The sequence below is a fragment of the Protopterus annectens genome, chromosome 8.part0, assembly GCF_019279795.1.
Source record: "Protopterus annectens isolate FY-2018-M chromosome 8.part0, PAN1.0, whole genome shotgun sequence".
Classification (NCBI taxonomy): domain Eukaryota; kingdom Metazoa; phylum Chordata; order Ceratodontiformes; family Protopteridae; genus Protopterus; species Protopterus annectens.
In genome coordinates this window covers 669,163,438-669,177,439 of record NC_056741.1, presented here as the reverse complement: position 1 = coordinate 669,177,439, position 14,002 = coordinate 669,163,438, and the positions used below count along the sequence as shown (strand labels likewise).

Genomic DNA, 14,002 nt, shown 5'->3' with positions numbered 1-14,002 from the left:
AGTTGCAATGCATTCTTCGTGGGCAAAACTGTTTGTAGGTTAAAGTACAGGATTGCAGAACATCTAAGGGCCATAAAAACTAAGGATATAAATAATGAACTATACATGCACAGTATACACTGCAATGACTTTAAGAAATTTATATTCTTCGTTATTGATAGGGTAACACACCATGAGAGGGGGGGAAATGATAAATTGAAGGTAGAATTATTGGAATACAAGTGGCAAATTATTTTAGATGCCACAAGCCCACCGGGTATGAATGACTACATTTCTTTAAACCCATGTTAAAAGACAGGGCTAGTAGAATATAATACAATGTTTTAGCTGTGTGTCAGCTGCTTTGGTTGTCAAAAGAATTTTTCTTACAATATCAATTTCAGCAATAAATAATTTTTCACAACAATGTTTTGGATAGCATGGTTTTAAATGCTGTTGTGTGTGGACAAGATTAATATTTATGTATTTAAGTTATGTTATCTAAACTGTTTTTCATTGGATGTTGATTTATTAGGGTATGTATTCCATCTGATGTGTTAGGCTTTTACTTACTCTGATGATGCCGTAATTTAATGGTGAAAGCGCTTAGTAAGTGAAGTTCTATGGTATATTTAGTGGCTTTTTTATTCATTTTTTTTATTAAATCCTCTGCAAAGTGCTTTGGACATGGTTCTTTTCATTTTTACTAGTTTTTTACCCTTTGGGTAATTCATTTTGTGAATTTTGTCGTAGTTTGAAGAGAAAAACTGAAGAGGAGATTTAATGGAGCCGGGAATAAATTTAACCCTAGCTAACCGGCGCTGCCCGGCGTGCAAAACCATGCAAATGTTGTTTTTATAGTAGGGAAATGAAAGAGATAGAAATCAGCCCAAAATTGCCAATACACTACTAACTTCTGGGCTGGAACCACTCCTCCAGGGACAGATAGGCTGCTTAAAGCTTCCCTCTCTGACAGGTGAACTGAGAAACTTCCTTCTATCCAAGTAAGGTATGGGCAACTCAGAAACTTGTAAGACAGCCCTGAATTCAGCACTAGCCTGAAAACTGGACTATACTAGCTTAGAAAGGCGGGAAACAATGCATTTTTTTAAAGATAAGGCAAAAACAGTAAAACATACACTTTAAACAGTTTTAAATGACTACAAACGATCAGAAAAGGCTATCGCACTTTAGTGTGTAGCCTACAGCAGTTAAACAAATTATTTAAACAAAAAATGACTTTTTAAAAGTGCAGGCAGTCAAATAAGTACAATATGTGAAAAAAAAATAAGCTTTTAAATCACAATAAATGCTGGAAAATCGACGTTTAGGCGGAAAACAGTTAAGTACAGCAAGAAAGTACAGAAAACTGATAATCACTCCAAAGTCTCTCTTCTAAGCTAGAAGGTTTGTATCAGTTTAAGGCTTTCTAGTGCTTCCCAGTAAGTTAGTTACAGGTAAGATGGGAAACAAGTGCAGATGTGGTCTTTTAAACCAGAAAGTTGAAAGAGATGGACAAACTGTCCAAATGGTCAATAAACTACAATGTCTGGGCCAAGAATCACTTCTCTTGTGGTAGACTGGCTACCTAGTGCTTACCACTCCCACTGATAAGCTAGAAGGTTTTCCTCCAACATAGAAAGTGTTGCAGGGCTCAGAAGCTTACCAACAGTCCTGGATACAGCAACTTTGTATCTGGACTAGGCTAGTTACAGGAAAGGTAGGAGACAAGTGCAAGTGTGGCTTTTAAATCAGAAAGTTGAAAGAGATGGAAAAAACTGCCCAAATGACCAATAGCTACATTTTCTGGGTCAGGAACCACTCCTCTTGTGGTAGATAGGCTACCTAATGCTTACCACTCCCACTGATAAGCTAGAAGGCTTCCCTCCAACACAGAAAGGCTTGGGGGCCTCAGGAGCTTACAAATAGTCCTGGATACAGCAAATCTGTTCCTGGACTAGACTAGTTACAGGAAAGGTGGGGAACAAGTGCAAATGCAGGCTTTTAAGCCAGCAAGTTGAAAGAGATGGAAAACTGCCCAAACGGCCAATAAACTACAATTTCTGGGCCAACACTCACTCTTCCCATAGAGGCTAGGTTACCTAGTGCTTACCACTCCCACTGATAAGCTAGAAGGCTTCCCTCCAACACAGAAAGGCTTGGGGGGGCTCAGAAGCTTACTAACAATCCTGGATACAGCAACTCTGTAACTGGACTAGGCTAGTTATAGGAAAGGTGGGAAACAGACGCAAGTGCTGCTTTCAAACCAGAAAGTTGAAAGAGATGGAAAAAAAAACTGCTCAAACAGCCAATAGCTACAATTTCTGGGCCAGGGACCACTCCTCTTGTGGTAGATAGGCTACCTAATGCTTACCACTCCCACTGATAGGCGAGAAGGTTTCCCTCCACCACAGAAAGGCTTGGGAGGCTCAGAAGCTTACAAAGAGTCCTGGATATAGCAAAGCTGTACCTGGACTAGACTAGTAACAGGAAAAGCAGGAAACAAGCACAAACACAGGCTTTTAAATCAGAAGGTTAAAAGAGATGGAAACACTTCCCAAATGGCCAATAAATTATAATGTCTGGGCCAGAAACCACTCCTCCTGTGGTAGATAGGTTACCTAGTGCTTACCACTCCCATTGATAAGCTAAAAGGCTTCTCTCCAACATAGAAGGTCTTGGGGGGCTCAGAAGCTTACCAACAGTCGTGGATACAGCAAATCTCTACCTGGACTACATTAGTTACAGGAAAGGTGGGGATCAAAAAGCAAACACGGGCTTTTAAACCAGAAAGTAGAAAGAGATGGAAAAACTGCCCAAATGGCCAATGAACTACAATTTATGGGCCAAAACCCACTCTTCCCATGGTAGATAGGCTACCTAGTGCTTACCACTCCCACTGATAAGCTAGAAGCCTTCCCTCTAACACAGAAAGGCTAGGGGGGCTCAAGAGCTTACCAACAGTCCTGGATACAGCAAGTTTGTATCTGGACTAGACTAGTTACAGGAAAGGCAGGAAACAAGCTTAGATTTTTTTTTTTTACAGAAAAGCAGCTAAACAGCAGTAAATACAATTCAAATTGCAGTGCAGGCTAGCACACTTGAGTGTGTAGTAATATTACATCAAAAACAAATTAAATAAACGCAATTAACAAATGACTAAAAAACAAGTGCAGAAGGCAGTAAATTAGAAGGCTACTAACAAGTAGTAATAAGTGCAGAGTAAGAGTAACTGAACAGATAACAGCACACAGAACAGCAACTAAGACTACTGTGTAACCTTGAGCAAGTGATTTAATCAGGCAGTACTTAGGGGCACCTGGTAATTTTTGCTAGGTTCCTAAATGATCTTTTGGACTGCATGCCTACTAACTACCTAAGATTCTAACCAAATATGATTCATTTTAAATGTAACCATTCTATTTTGTTTTTCTATTCTCATTAATTATTATTATCAGAATGAAATTTAAAAAAAAATGTAAGTTAATTTTGAAGACAGTTTAATGAAAAAGACAAAACACCAATATAGATGACAAAAATAAAACAAAGATACTATATAAGCTATGACCTACAGTACAGAACATATTTTCCCTATAGGTTCATAGGTAGTTACTAGGCTTGCAGTCCATGGAATCATTGAGGAGCCTAGCTTAGGTTCCCAGTAGCTTCCAACTACTGTGTGGTTAAATGACTTGCTCAAGGTCACACTGTGAGCAAAAGAAGGCTAAGGGAATCAAACCCTGTACTACAAGAATTACATTTCACAGCTTTAATCCTCTGCACCAATTACCAGAGGAAAGCTAATTGTCGTGGGATACAACCTTTGAATGCCTCCTACCATGTTACCAAATTTCAATGCACTATTCATTGCACCACTGAGTCACTAGCTATGTAATATTTGTTCTAATGCTATCAGACATGAGAATATAGAATGCATCAGCTGATGTGAACAGCATTGTATTTTATAGTAACTGTCAAACATGTTTTAGTATCACATGCTTGACAGAGTTTTATTTCACCAAAAGGCTGAAGTAGCCTGTAACCACAGAGGAGGTGTGATTAAACTAGAGATGTGGTGTAATGATTAGAAACCTGAGCTGTGCAGCAATCAAGCACTGAATCTCTTTTACCCTATTTACATCCTTGGTTTAATATGCTTTGCAAATCTGTATTAAAATAACTAACTATTCTCATATATCAACTACCGCCTTCTTTGTTGAAGAAACATTTGGTAGTACTAGCTGAATTTCAAGCATCATGTTCATTTTCAATAATAAAACAGAGTTATTGGCAAGTATTTTCACATTTTTCTATAAATAATTATTTGACAGACTGGAAGCTAGAGGCCAGCTTCTATCTTTCACTTCCTTTAGTCACACACTAGGTGGATTGTTACAGAACTGTTTGCAGTCAACAAAGTTTGCATCATGTTTGGAAGTACTCACATGGCATTACTTAATATCTGTTTTTTAGGTAAGTTATATTCAGCCTGTTTGTCATTTCTTTGTAGTTGTTTAAAATGATGACATTTTAAATCCTATGCGTCTCTCTCTCTCTCTCTCACACACACACACACACACACACACACACACACACACACACACACACACACACACACACACACACACACACACACACAGCCTCTGTCTCTCTCCCTTCTTTCTCTCTCTCACACACACATTCACACACACACAAGTGTGCATGTGTATCTTTCTATACTTCATATACCTTTTTATCAGTTAGGTACTTCAACAGTTATTGTATTAAGTATTTATATATCTTTACCAGGTTTGTATTACATATTAAATATGAGCTCCTCACCTTTAAATCTTCTTTAATCAACAGTGTAGTAAATTCACTTCAAGACATACTCAGAATAGTCTGTCATGAGAAATAATACACCTTTCTATAGTTTCAGCCACAGAGTAACTGGAATTAAAATGTTACTATTTTTAGTAAAATTATATTACTGTTATTTCTTCAGAAGTAGCAGTCCAACTGTTTGATCTGTGCTGTGCTCTCCGTTGTCTTGAGTCATATGCTTTAATTCATTATAGATATATCTAATAGTTCATATCATCATTACAGTACAAGCAAGTCAAGTCTACTTACAATAACAATCTAAGAGAACTTGTCAGTAATGGGGCTCATGTCAATCTATCAACAACTCTTTCATTGAATCCTGATAGATATGAAAAAATGGTCAGCAAACTTTTTGGTGAACCTTAGAAGGTTTTTAGGGGGCTTCATGCACCTCCATGTGGGGGTAACACTTCTCCAAACATATATATATATATATATATATATATATATATATATATATATATATATATATATGTGTGTGTGTGTGTGTGTGTGTGTGTGTGTGCATGTATAAAACTAATCCAAGACTGCACAGTGGTGGAGATGAGAAAACTCTGTAGTTAGTAAAAGTTGTTTCAGACAGATGACTTCACTCTACATGCACTTGGTGAAAGAACTGTCAACCAAGCTACTTGTTCCCTCAGTAAACTATCTTACCCATAGAATAGGCTACAAAATGTGTAAATGCAAACTAAAAATTTTGGCTCACATTTTGTTGATTTATATTTGTAATTACAAATGTGATACGTAATTGCTTGTCCTCTGAAATAGCTAATGGTAACACTGCTGTAGTTGACATTTTCTGTTTATATTTTTTTCAGCTTTGAGCGCACAACTAGTACAGCGACCAAAGTTTGTAAAGGTCAGTGCTGGTGAGTCTGTATCTATCCTGTGTGATACCGAACGTGAACGTTTACCTATTAGCGACATTTACTGGTATATACAAATGCTAAATGGAAGCTTTTACAGAGTAAATCCAACAGAAAGGTTTACTACACCAAATAAACCGACAGATAATATCACTACATTGCAAATACAACATGTACAGTGGAAAGATTCAGGAACATATTATTGTATTTACTGTGTAGGTAACCAAAAATTCTTCTTTGGAACTGGGACAAAAGTGATTGTCACAGGTAAGCAAACTGATGAGCGCTCATTTATTTGCAAAATATCACAGTTTTATCCAGTAAAGAGTGCATGTGTGTGCATGCATTTGTAAGTTTGTAACTGTGTTTGTGTGTGTGTGTGTGTGTGTGTGTGTGTGTGTGTGTGTGTGTGTGTGTGTGTGTGTGTATCTGTATACTAAACCAAATCACTAGAAAGTAATAATAACTTTTACTTTTCTGCTAATGTCAACACAAACGTATGCAGAATTTATTTGATGATATACTGAGCTAAAGCTAACCATTTAGGGGCATTACTTTGATTTAGAATATTTTGTAAGAATTCTAAGAATATTCTTGTGATAGATTTTAGATATACATAAACAATCATATTTCCAATAATGCACCAAAACTGAAAGTAATATGTGTCATCTAAGTTTCATAGACCAGGTGAAAAAACTAAAACAAAAATATTACCAATAATATATCAAAACTGAAAATAAAATATGTTGTTCAATTTTAATTGATTAGGAAGAGACAGAAGAGTTCATGAAATACATAGTTTCAGCCACAGAATAACTGGAATTTAAATTGTACTATTTTTAGTAACAGCAATCAGCTCATAATTAATTACAAGTTTCTTCTTAAAACGAAACATTTAGGTTATTATAAAAGAAGAAGTACATCTAACTGACAGAAATATCCATTCTGGCAATTGTTCTATTGTACCTCTTGGCTTCCAACATGACACTTACTAAGAGAGGTCATTAAATTAAAAGAGATGAACAAACAGTGCTAAGCTGAAGCAAATGCCTTAAAATCTATAGTAAGAATATTTAGACTTGAGAAAGTAATAGAATAGTCAACATTATTGAAGAAAATTATTACAATATCTTGTTTTGAATATTAAGCAGCATAAAATGAAATATTAAGAAACATTTATCAGATTAGTATAGCTGTGTTTTGAAAACAGTTTCAGAATTTGATAATGTAATCATCCATTATTTGGAAGTTTGAAGTCTACTATGGTGTTTTTGACTGCTTGCATGTATGTATGTATATGTATTATATTAGTATATGTGAAGTGACAGAGCATGAAAAAAACAATCAAAACTCACTACATCTGAAAGAAATCAAAATACAAACACATTCTTACAGCCTCCTGTACCCTCTAACACCACCTGCAACTTATACCAGCTCTGAAATTGCATTACAGTGAGGAAAGAGGAAATTCCCAATCCCCACTATACAGTGATCTCACACATGCAAATATTGGCAAAATGCAATAAAATGCATTTTTAAACTTTTGCACATGCAAACTATGGCATTTTTACTGTGTGTGTGTGTGTGTGTGTGTGTGTGTGTGTGTGTGTGTGTGTGTGTGTGTGTGTGTGCGCGTGTGTGTGTTTGTCTCTGTGTTTGTGTGTATATATGTGAGGCTGAACAGATTAATCAAATGAAAAATCAACCTATTGTAATATTGTTGGATGTCTTGATGTCTTTCCTTTGTTGTCCTTAGCCAGTCTACAAGATTGCACTTAACATAGGTAGTTTAGTTAGCAATGTTGGCATCATTTTTTTTCTGTACTGAGTGGATTAGCATGGTGTATTTTGGGTGGGGCTTTACAGATTGTTGGAGGTGCTCTGAGAGAATTTTTGTGACTGTAGACGTCTTTTGGAGCCACACAGTCAAGTTCTTCTAGATAGGTGAAGAAAAAGAACTAATATAGATTTACTTGTCAGGTCGAGCAGGTTGGGATCCAGTTCTTTTACCAGTTTGATGGATAACAATAGGCAAAGTAAAAGTTGAATGCCATTGTGTCATTTTTTTCTGAAGTGATAGTCATTACTAAAAGTTAGAAATCAAAAGTATATTTGTGGAGTGCTATACTTGCATATTATATTAAAGGAAACTTACAAGATGGAATTTTTATAATAACATCTGTGCCAATAAGGTGGTGATTGCCCAAATGATGACCATGGTTTGATTGCTGGTACTGTCTTTACCCTGCAGTAATATTGGCCCTGTTATGTAACTATAGGTAATGGACTGCTAAGTCATGGTTTATAAGGAAGGGCTTGTCAGAATGATTTAGAGTATTGCTAAGCAGGTGTTGGTTCTGGCATTGTGATGGCGGGGAACTTTCCTACCACTCCAATCTTCCTTGTGTGCATTTTGAGCATGTTAAAGCAAGAGCATTCATTCTGTTTTTCTAATCTCAATTTTGTAGTTTCTTTCCTTTTCTGCTTCCCTTATCTCCTTTTTAACCATTAGATGCACTTCTTCTTTTATAGAAATCTAAATGTTTCATTTTGAGAAGAAACTATAATTAACTATGAGCTGATGGTTGCTTCATTTTTATAATGTAAGTGGTACAATATTGTTTCAGCTATGATTTTACAAAGGCATTTGCTTTAAAAACAGAAGAAAACTGAACTGCTCACAATTCAGTTTCAAGAAGGCATTAAAATGATCATCACAGTCTTGCTTTATTGGCTTTGTTGTAATGTTAAAACAAATAGAATTACCTAAGCCTGCACAACTGCTAGTGCCTCTAAGTACTATTTGTTCACGGCCTTGCATTGAGAGAGAGAGAGAGAGAGAGAGAGAGAGAGAGAGAGAGAGAGAGAGAGAGAGAGAGAGAGAGAGAGAGAAACAAAACAAAATAAAAAAAAATTATATTCAAGGGGCATTGAAATTCTGTTGGACATTGGAGTGAGCTTTGGAAAGGAAGCTAGCAGTGTATTAATTGTACTCATTTTTGTGTTACTTCCTTTTTTGTTTTTGAAACTAAATCTCAAAGGCTAAGGCCGTCATTCTTAATGCAAGCAGTGCTAAATGCTACAATGTATATGACAGCAGGCAAAGGACATCATTCTTAATACAAGCATTGCTAAATACTACAATGCTGTATGTCAGCAAGCAAAGACCATCCTTCTTAATGCAAGCAGTGCTAAATGCTACAATGCTTTATGTCAGCAGGCAAATGTCATCATTCTTAATACAAGCATTGCTAAATACTACAATGCAGTATGTCAGCAGGCAAAGGCCATCATTCTTAATACAAGCATTGCTAAATACTACAATGGTGTATGTCAGCAGGCTAATGTCATCCTTCTTAATACAAGCAGTGCTAAATGCTACAATGCACGTCAACAGGCAAATGTCATCCTTCTTAATGCAAGCAGTGCTAAATATTATAATACTGTATGTCAGCAGGCAAAGGCCATCCTTCTTAATGCAAGCAGTGCTAAATGCTACAATGCACGTCAGCAGGCAAATGTCATCCTTCTTAATGCAAGCAGTGCTAAATGCTACAATGCACATCAGCAGGCAAATGTCATCCTTCTTAATGCAAGCAGTGCTAAATGCTAGAATGCATTATGTCAGCAGGCAAATGTCATCCTTCAGTGCTAAATACTACAATGCTGTATGTCAGCAGGCAAATGTCATCCTTCTTAATGCAAGCAGCGCTAAATGCTACAATGCATTATGTTAGCAGGCAAATGTCATCTTTCTTAATGCAAGCAGTGCTAAATGGTACAATATTGTATGTCAGCAGGCAAGGGCCATCCTCCCCAACACATTATTCTCTCTTCCTGAGGGAAGTAAGATGCTAGCTTTTGAAATGTCATTATATTCCTTCTCCATGTCAACTACTTCAGTGCCAGGTTGTTGGGATCAATGTCAGGACTTAAAAGCTGTATGTTGAATATTTGTAGTGACTCTTACTAGAAGATATCAAACAATTGTAGAGATTTTTTTTAATGAAAGCTGTTTTGATGAACACACATTTTTAGTGTAGAAAGTCATAAACATATTTAGCTTATTGTCATTTTACTTTTCTATGGGGCAGAAGGTGTTTTTATTTTCCTTGCAGTAGGCTGTGCTCACTGTGCTTTGCTCTTATTATAACTAAATCCAAGGCCATCACAGCTTGGGGTAAGGTTTCAATTTATTGGCATCTGTTATAGTGAATTGATGACAGACTGATAACAAATCTAAAACATCTTTCATTAAACTTCTGAGGTAAATTGTTTTTGCAGCGGTGTTCGATCCCCCTGTATTTCCCATGTGGAAGGAAAGATGGGACATTCACACTCCATAGACACACATATCACCTCAAGGTTACAAAATAGTGGAGAAAAGAGAAAATTCCACTGTCTGTGAAAGTTATTTCAGAAAAATTCATTCAGTCAGCTGACACTCACTGTAATATTCCCAAAAGAGAGATCTCTTTTGCTGTTTTTCTCAGTCAGTCAAATTATAGCTTTTCAGCAAACTAATCAAAAGCCATTCATCATCTTTGGATAGGTAAGAATGGATTCTTAATATTTTAGTGGCTGTATCATGAATCACAACTGCGCATTATAGCTCTGGGGAACAGTTTAAATCAGAATGGTTCTTGTACGTTCTCTGCAGCTATCATTTACAAAAAATGTTACATGCTAAGGTTCTGAAAGTCTCATTTTTATTATAATGCCTTTCCAAACATGCTACTATTAAGAACCATTTGAAAAATGTGAACTTCTTTGTAAAGTCAGTTGTGAATAGTATCTATGAAATAAGGCTTTGGAGGTAAATTTTGTTTATAAATTAAAAAAGATTGTCACTTTAAAGAGTTGCAGTTAGGGAAAATACACTATAGAAAGTTTTTAGTTTCTACTGATGTCATTTAGAATAAGTATTTCTATACATATAATAAACTATTACCCTGTTTTTACTACAAATTTATCTGCTGAAATTTCTCTTTGTATGACTTTTAATTTATAGGATTTTCAATTGTCTTTTTTAAATATTCTCATACTAATATTGAGAAACCACTATGCCTTTATTTTTTGTACTGTAAATAAAAGAAAAAGAAGCACAGTAACTCTGGTGCTGATTTAGTACATTTAAACATATGTGCAAGGGCAGTCAACTAAAAGCAGTCCTGTGCGTGTATGTAAATCAGGTAAGTATGTACAATCATGCTGATTTCATAAAGTCTCAGCCCTGTGACAAAACCCCCATGGAAACATCACCCATTGTAACTGGAAAAATATGGTAAACATGCCACCACAACTCCAAGCCAGTTCCACAAAAAGCATAAACATAAAAAACGAGCAGGTGTCGAAACAGCACAACACTGAGGTGGAAAGTTTCTCAATTATATTTATTCTGGTGCCTTGGCCTTTTACCTTCAAGGAATAATTCTCATCACATCATCATCCCATTTATATAGTCATCCCAAAAGTACAATTCCATTAACATCAGTTTACATCAATTACACATTTAAAGCAACAAGTACCTCCTTATTTCACCAGCCTGTGCATTACATTGTTTTAAAACAGTGTATGCCAAAGCTTACTTCATTGCACCATATTTTAAAATTTGTATAATTTTTATTATGTTAGATATTCTAAAAAGTTAAATTACTGTCAATATTCATTCCCCTCGGTTGAAGAGTTCTAAAATGTATCATCTTACATTCTCATTTACTTAATTAATTTTTAAAATTTCTTCCATTTACCATAAAGGGAAGTGCTAATACGCTGAAGAAAAAATCCTTATTACTCCCGCCATGTGCAGATAAAAAGTGTCTTGCTACTGGACTTAAGATGTTTCCCTTCCTTATATCACCAAGGTGTTCCATAATTCTCACTTTGACTTTCCTTTTAGTTTGCCCAATATACCATTTGGTCTTTTTACACCCACATCCTATGATATAAATAACCCCCTGTGAATTGCAATGAAAAACCTCTTTGGCCATATATCATCTGCAATTTATGTTCCAACCATTAAGATTTTTAACTTTATCACAAACTGTACAGTTCCCACATGAATGCGTACCCATTCTATCAGTAGTGATAGTTTCCCTGCCATCACCACTCAATATTTCTTTTAAATTGCTGTATCGACCATACAAAAAAGATACATGGTCTGGGAAAAGATGTCCTATACTCACATCCTCTTTAACCACGTACCAAAATTTCCTGATAATGCTCTCCACGACATCACAGAATGGTGAGAATTTTGTCACAAAAATAGTTTTTCCTCCCTTACTTCAATCTTATCTATATTTTCACACTCCTTTCTTCTTTGTCTTACATAATTTCCTTTGTATCTTTCCTCTTTACTACATTTCTTGAATTCCCAAAACACTGTAATAAATCTTCTTTATATCTCCTACATTTCAACCTTTCATAGCCACCCATAAGATATGTTTGCTTTAATCCTTCTTCAGATGAATTCAAATACATACATTTAAATTCTCCTACTGGCAAAGCTTTAATTAGGAGTGGGGATGCATACTTTTTGCATGTAAAAATTATTTATTGCAGTTTCTTTTCTATGTGGTTTAAAATGTATTGAATTCTCCCTATTCACATAAAATTCCACATCCAAGTACATGATATTAGTACTATTAACTTGATATGTGAATTTCAAACCATCTGCCGTTTTATTTAGTACTTCCATGAATTTCAAAAAAAACACCTTTTTATCCTTACATATGAAAATTATATCATCAATAAATCTTCCATAGTATATAACATTTTCCATGAAAAATGTATTTGTGTACAAGAAGCGATTTTTAAAATCTTCCATATAGACTATTGCATATGAAGGGGCAAATGCCACCCCCATTGCAGTGCCTCTTTTCTGAATACAAAATTGTTTCTCCCATTTAAAGTAAGTATGTGTCAGGCAAAACTCCAACAAGAGGAATAGGAAGGAAGAAAGTATGAGGACCTTCCCCCATCATTCTACCCATTGCATTCAAACCCCACTTGGTCTCAATGAAATATGACTTTCAGACTTCACTCCCCTTCAGAAAATTCATGCTAAAATGCTAAACCTGTTATTCTATCAACTTTCTAAGTTTGTAAGAGCAATATTTAAAAATTGTCCCTTTTTGTGCCTTTGTCCCACTTTTATTTATGGTTTTATGGCATTGTCCAGATTTATTGCTCTAAAAGGTTGAGAGGTATGTATGTGTGTGTCTGTATGTGTGTGTGTGTGCATGTGCATGTGTGTGTGTGTGTGTGTGTGTGTGTGTGTGTGTGTGTATGTGTGTGTGTGTGTGTGTGTGTGTGTGTGTGTGTGTGTGTGTGTGTATATATATATATATATATATATATATATATATATATATACATATGTGTGCAAATAGACACATATGATAAATTTGTATGTGTGTGTCTATCTGGTGCATCTGTGTGCCTATATGTGTACCTATACATATCTGCATAGATAAATATTAAGAGAAACACAACTACAAAGCTACTTGTACATATATTTTACCATACTGTATACGAAATACAACATAGTAATCAAGATAGAAATCTGGCCTTTTTTCCTTGACCCCAGAAACCCCTCTGGCTAGCTGGTCCTTCCTCCATCTCAGCAGGTCATTGTGTCTGTGCCTACACTGCTCTCTGGGAGATGGGGTGCATGTCAGATATGACAGGTGATCCTTAACTCCTGTGAAATATTAATTTTCTTCTGTCCAGAACCTGTTGTTGCCTGATCCAACTTTAGCAGGTATGACTCCTGCAGTAGGTAGAGGAAAATTTTGGTCTTCTTGTAAGACCAGCTTGGGGCTCGAGCCTGGGCTATCCTTTTGAAGTGCCAGTAAAAGAATGATGTGTATAAGTCTGATACAAGGGATGCTTCAATATGAACCACACCCCTGTGGTGTGTCATCGTTATGCCATATACTCATACAGAGCTACCTATTGAACTGATAGCAGTGCAAAGGTTTGGTGTCATAGCAGAATATGTAGTTTCATGCATTTCTATTTTTCCAGTTCCATTTTACTTGGGTAAAGAAATGTAAATATTCCTGCCTGTAGTAGTAGGACAGAGGTTTGTCTCGGGCAGTGTTTTATTCTTTTTTTTTGTTTGTTTGTTTAAGAAATTGCTAATATTCTTTGATTGTGATATCACAGTTGTGGTTTTACATTTGTTTAAGGGTGTTAATACATGCTGAATCATTCCTGCTTCACTTGTTTAAAGGATATCATGACCACTCTGTAAAACCCACATATGTGGAGGCTCTTAACATTAACCT

The 14,002-nt window shown here is 35.9% G+C and overlaps 1 protein-coding gene across 1 annotated transcript in view; it reads left to right on the top strand.

Moving 5' to 3' along the window:
• The first annotated feature begins 4,142 nt into the window (after positions 1-4,142).
• Positions 4,143-14,002, top strand: part of LOC122808043 — a 272,522-nt gene continuing 262,662 nt past the window's right edge. Inside the window, exons 1-2 of the mRNA XM_044079030.1 lie at positions 4,143-4,452; positions 5,664-5,978. Of these exons, the coding sequence (XP_043934965.1) occupies positions 4,407-4,452; positions 5,664-5,978 (361 nt within the window). The 5' untranslated portion in view covers positions 4,143-4,406. The remainder of the gene's footprint in view (positions 4,453-5,663; positions 5,979-14,002) is intronic.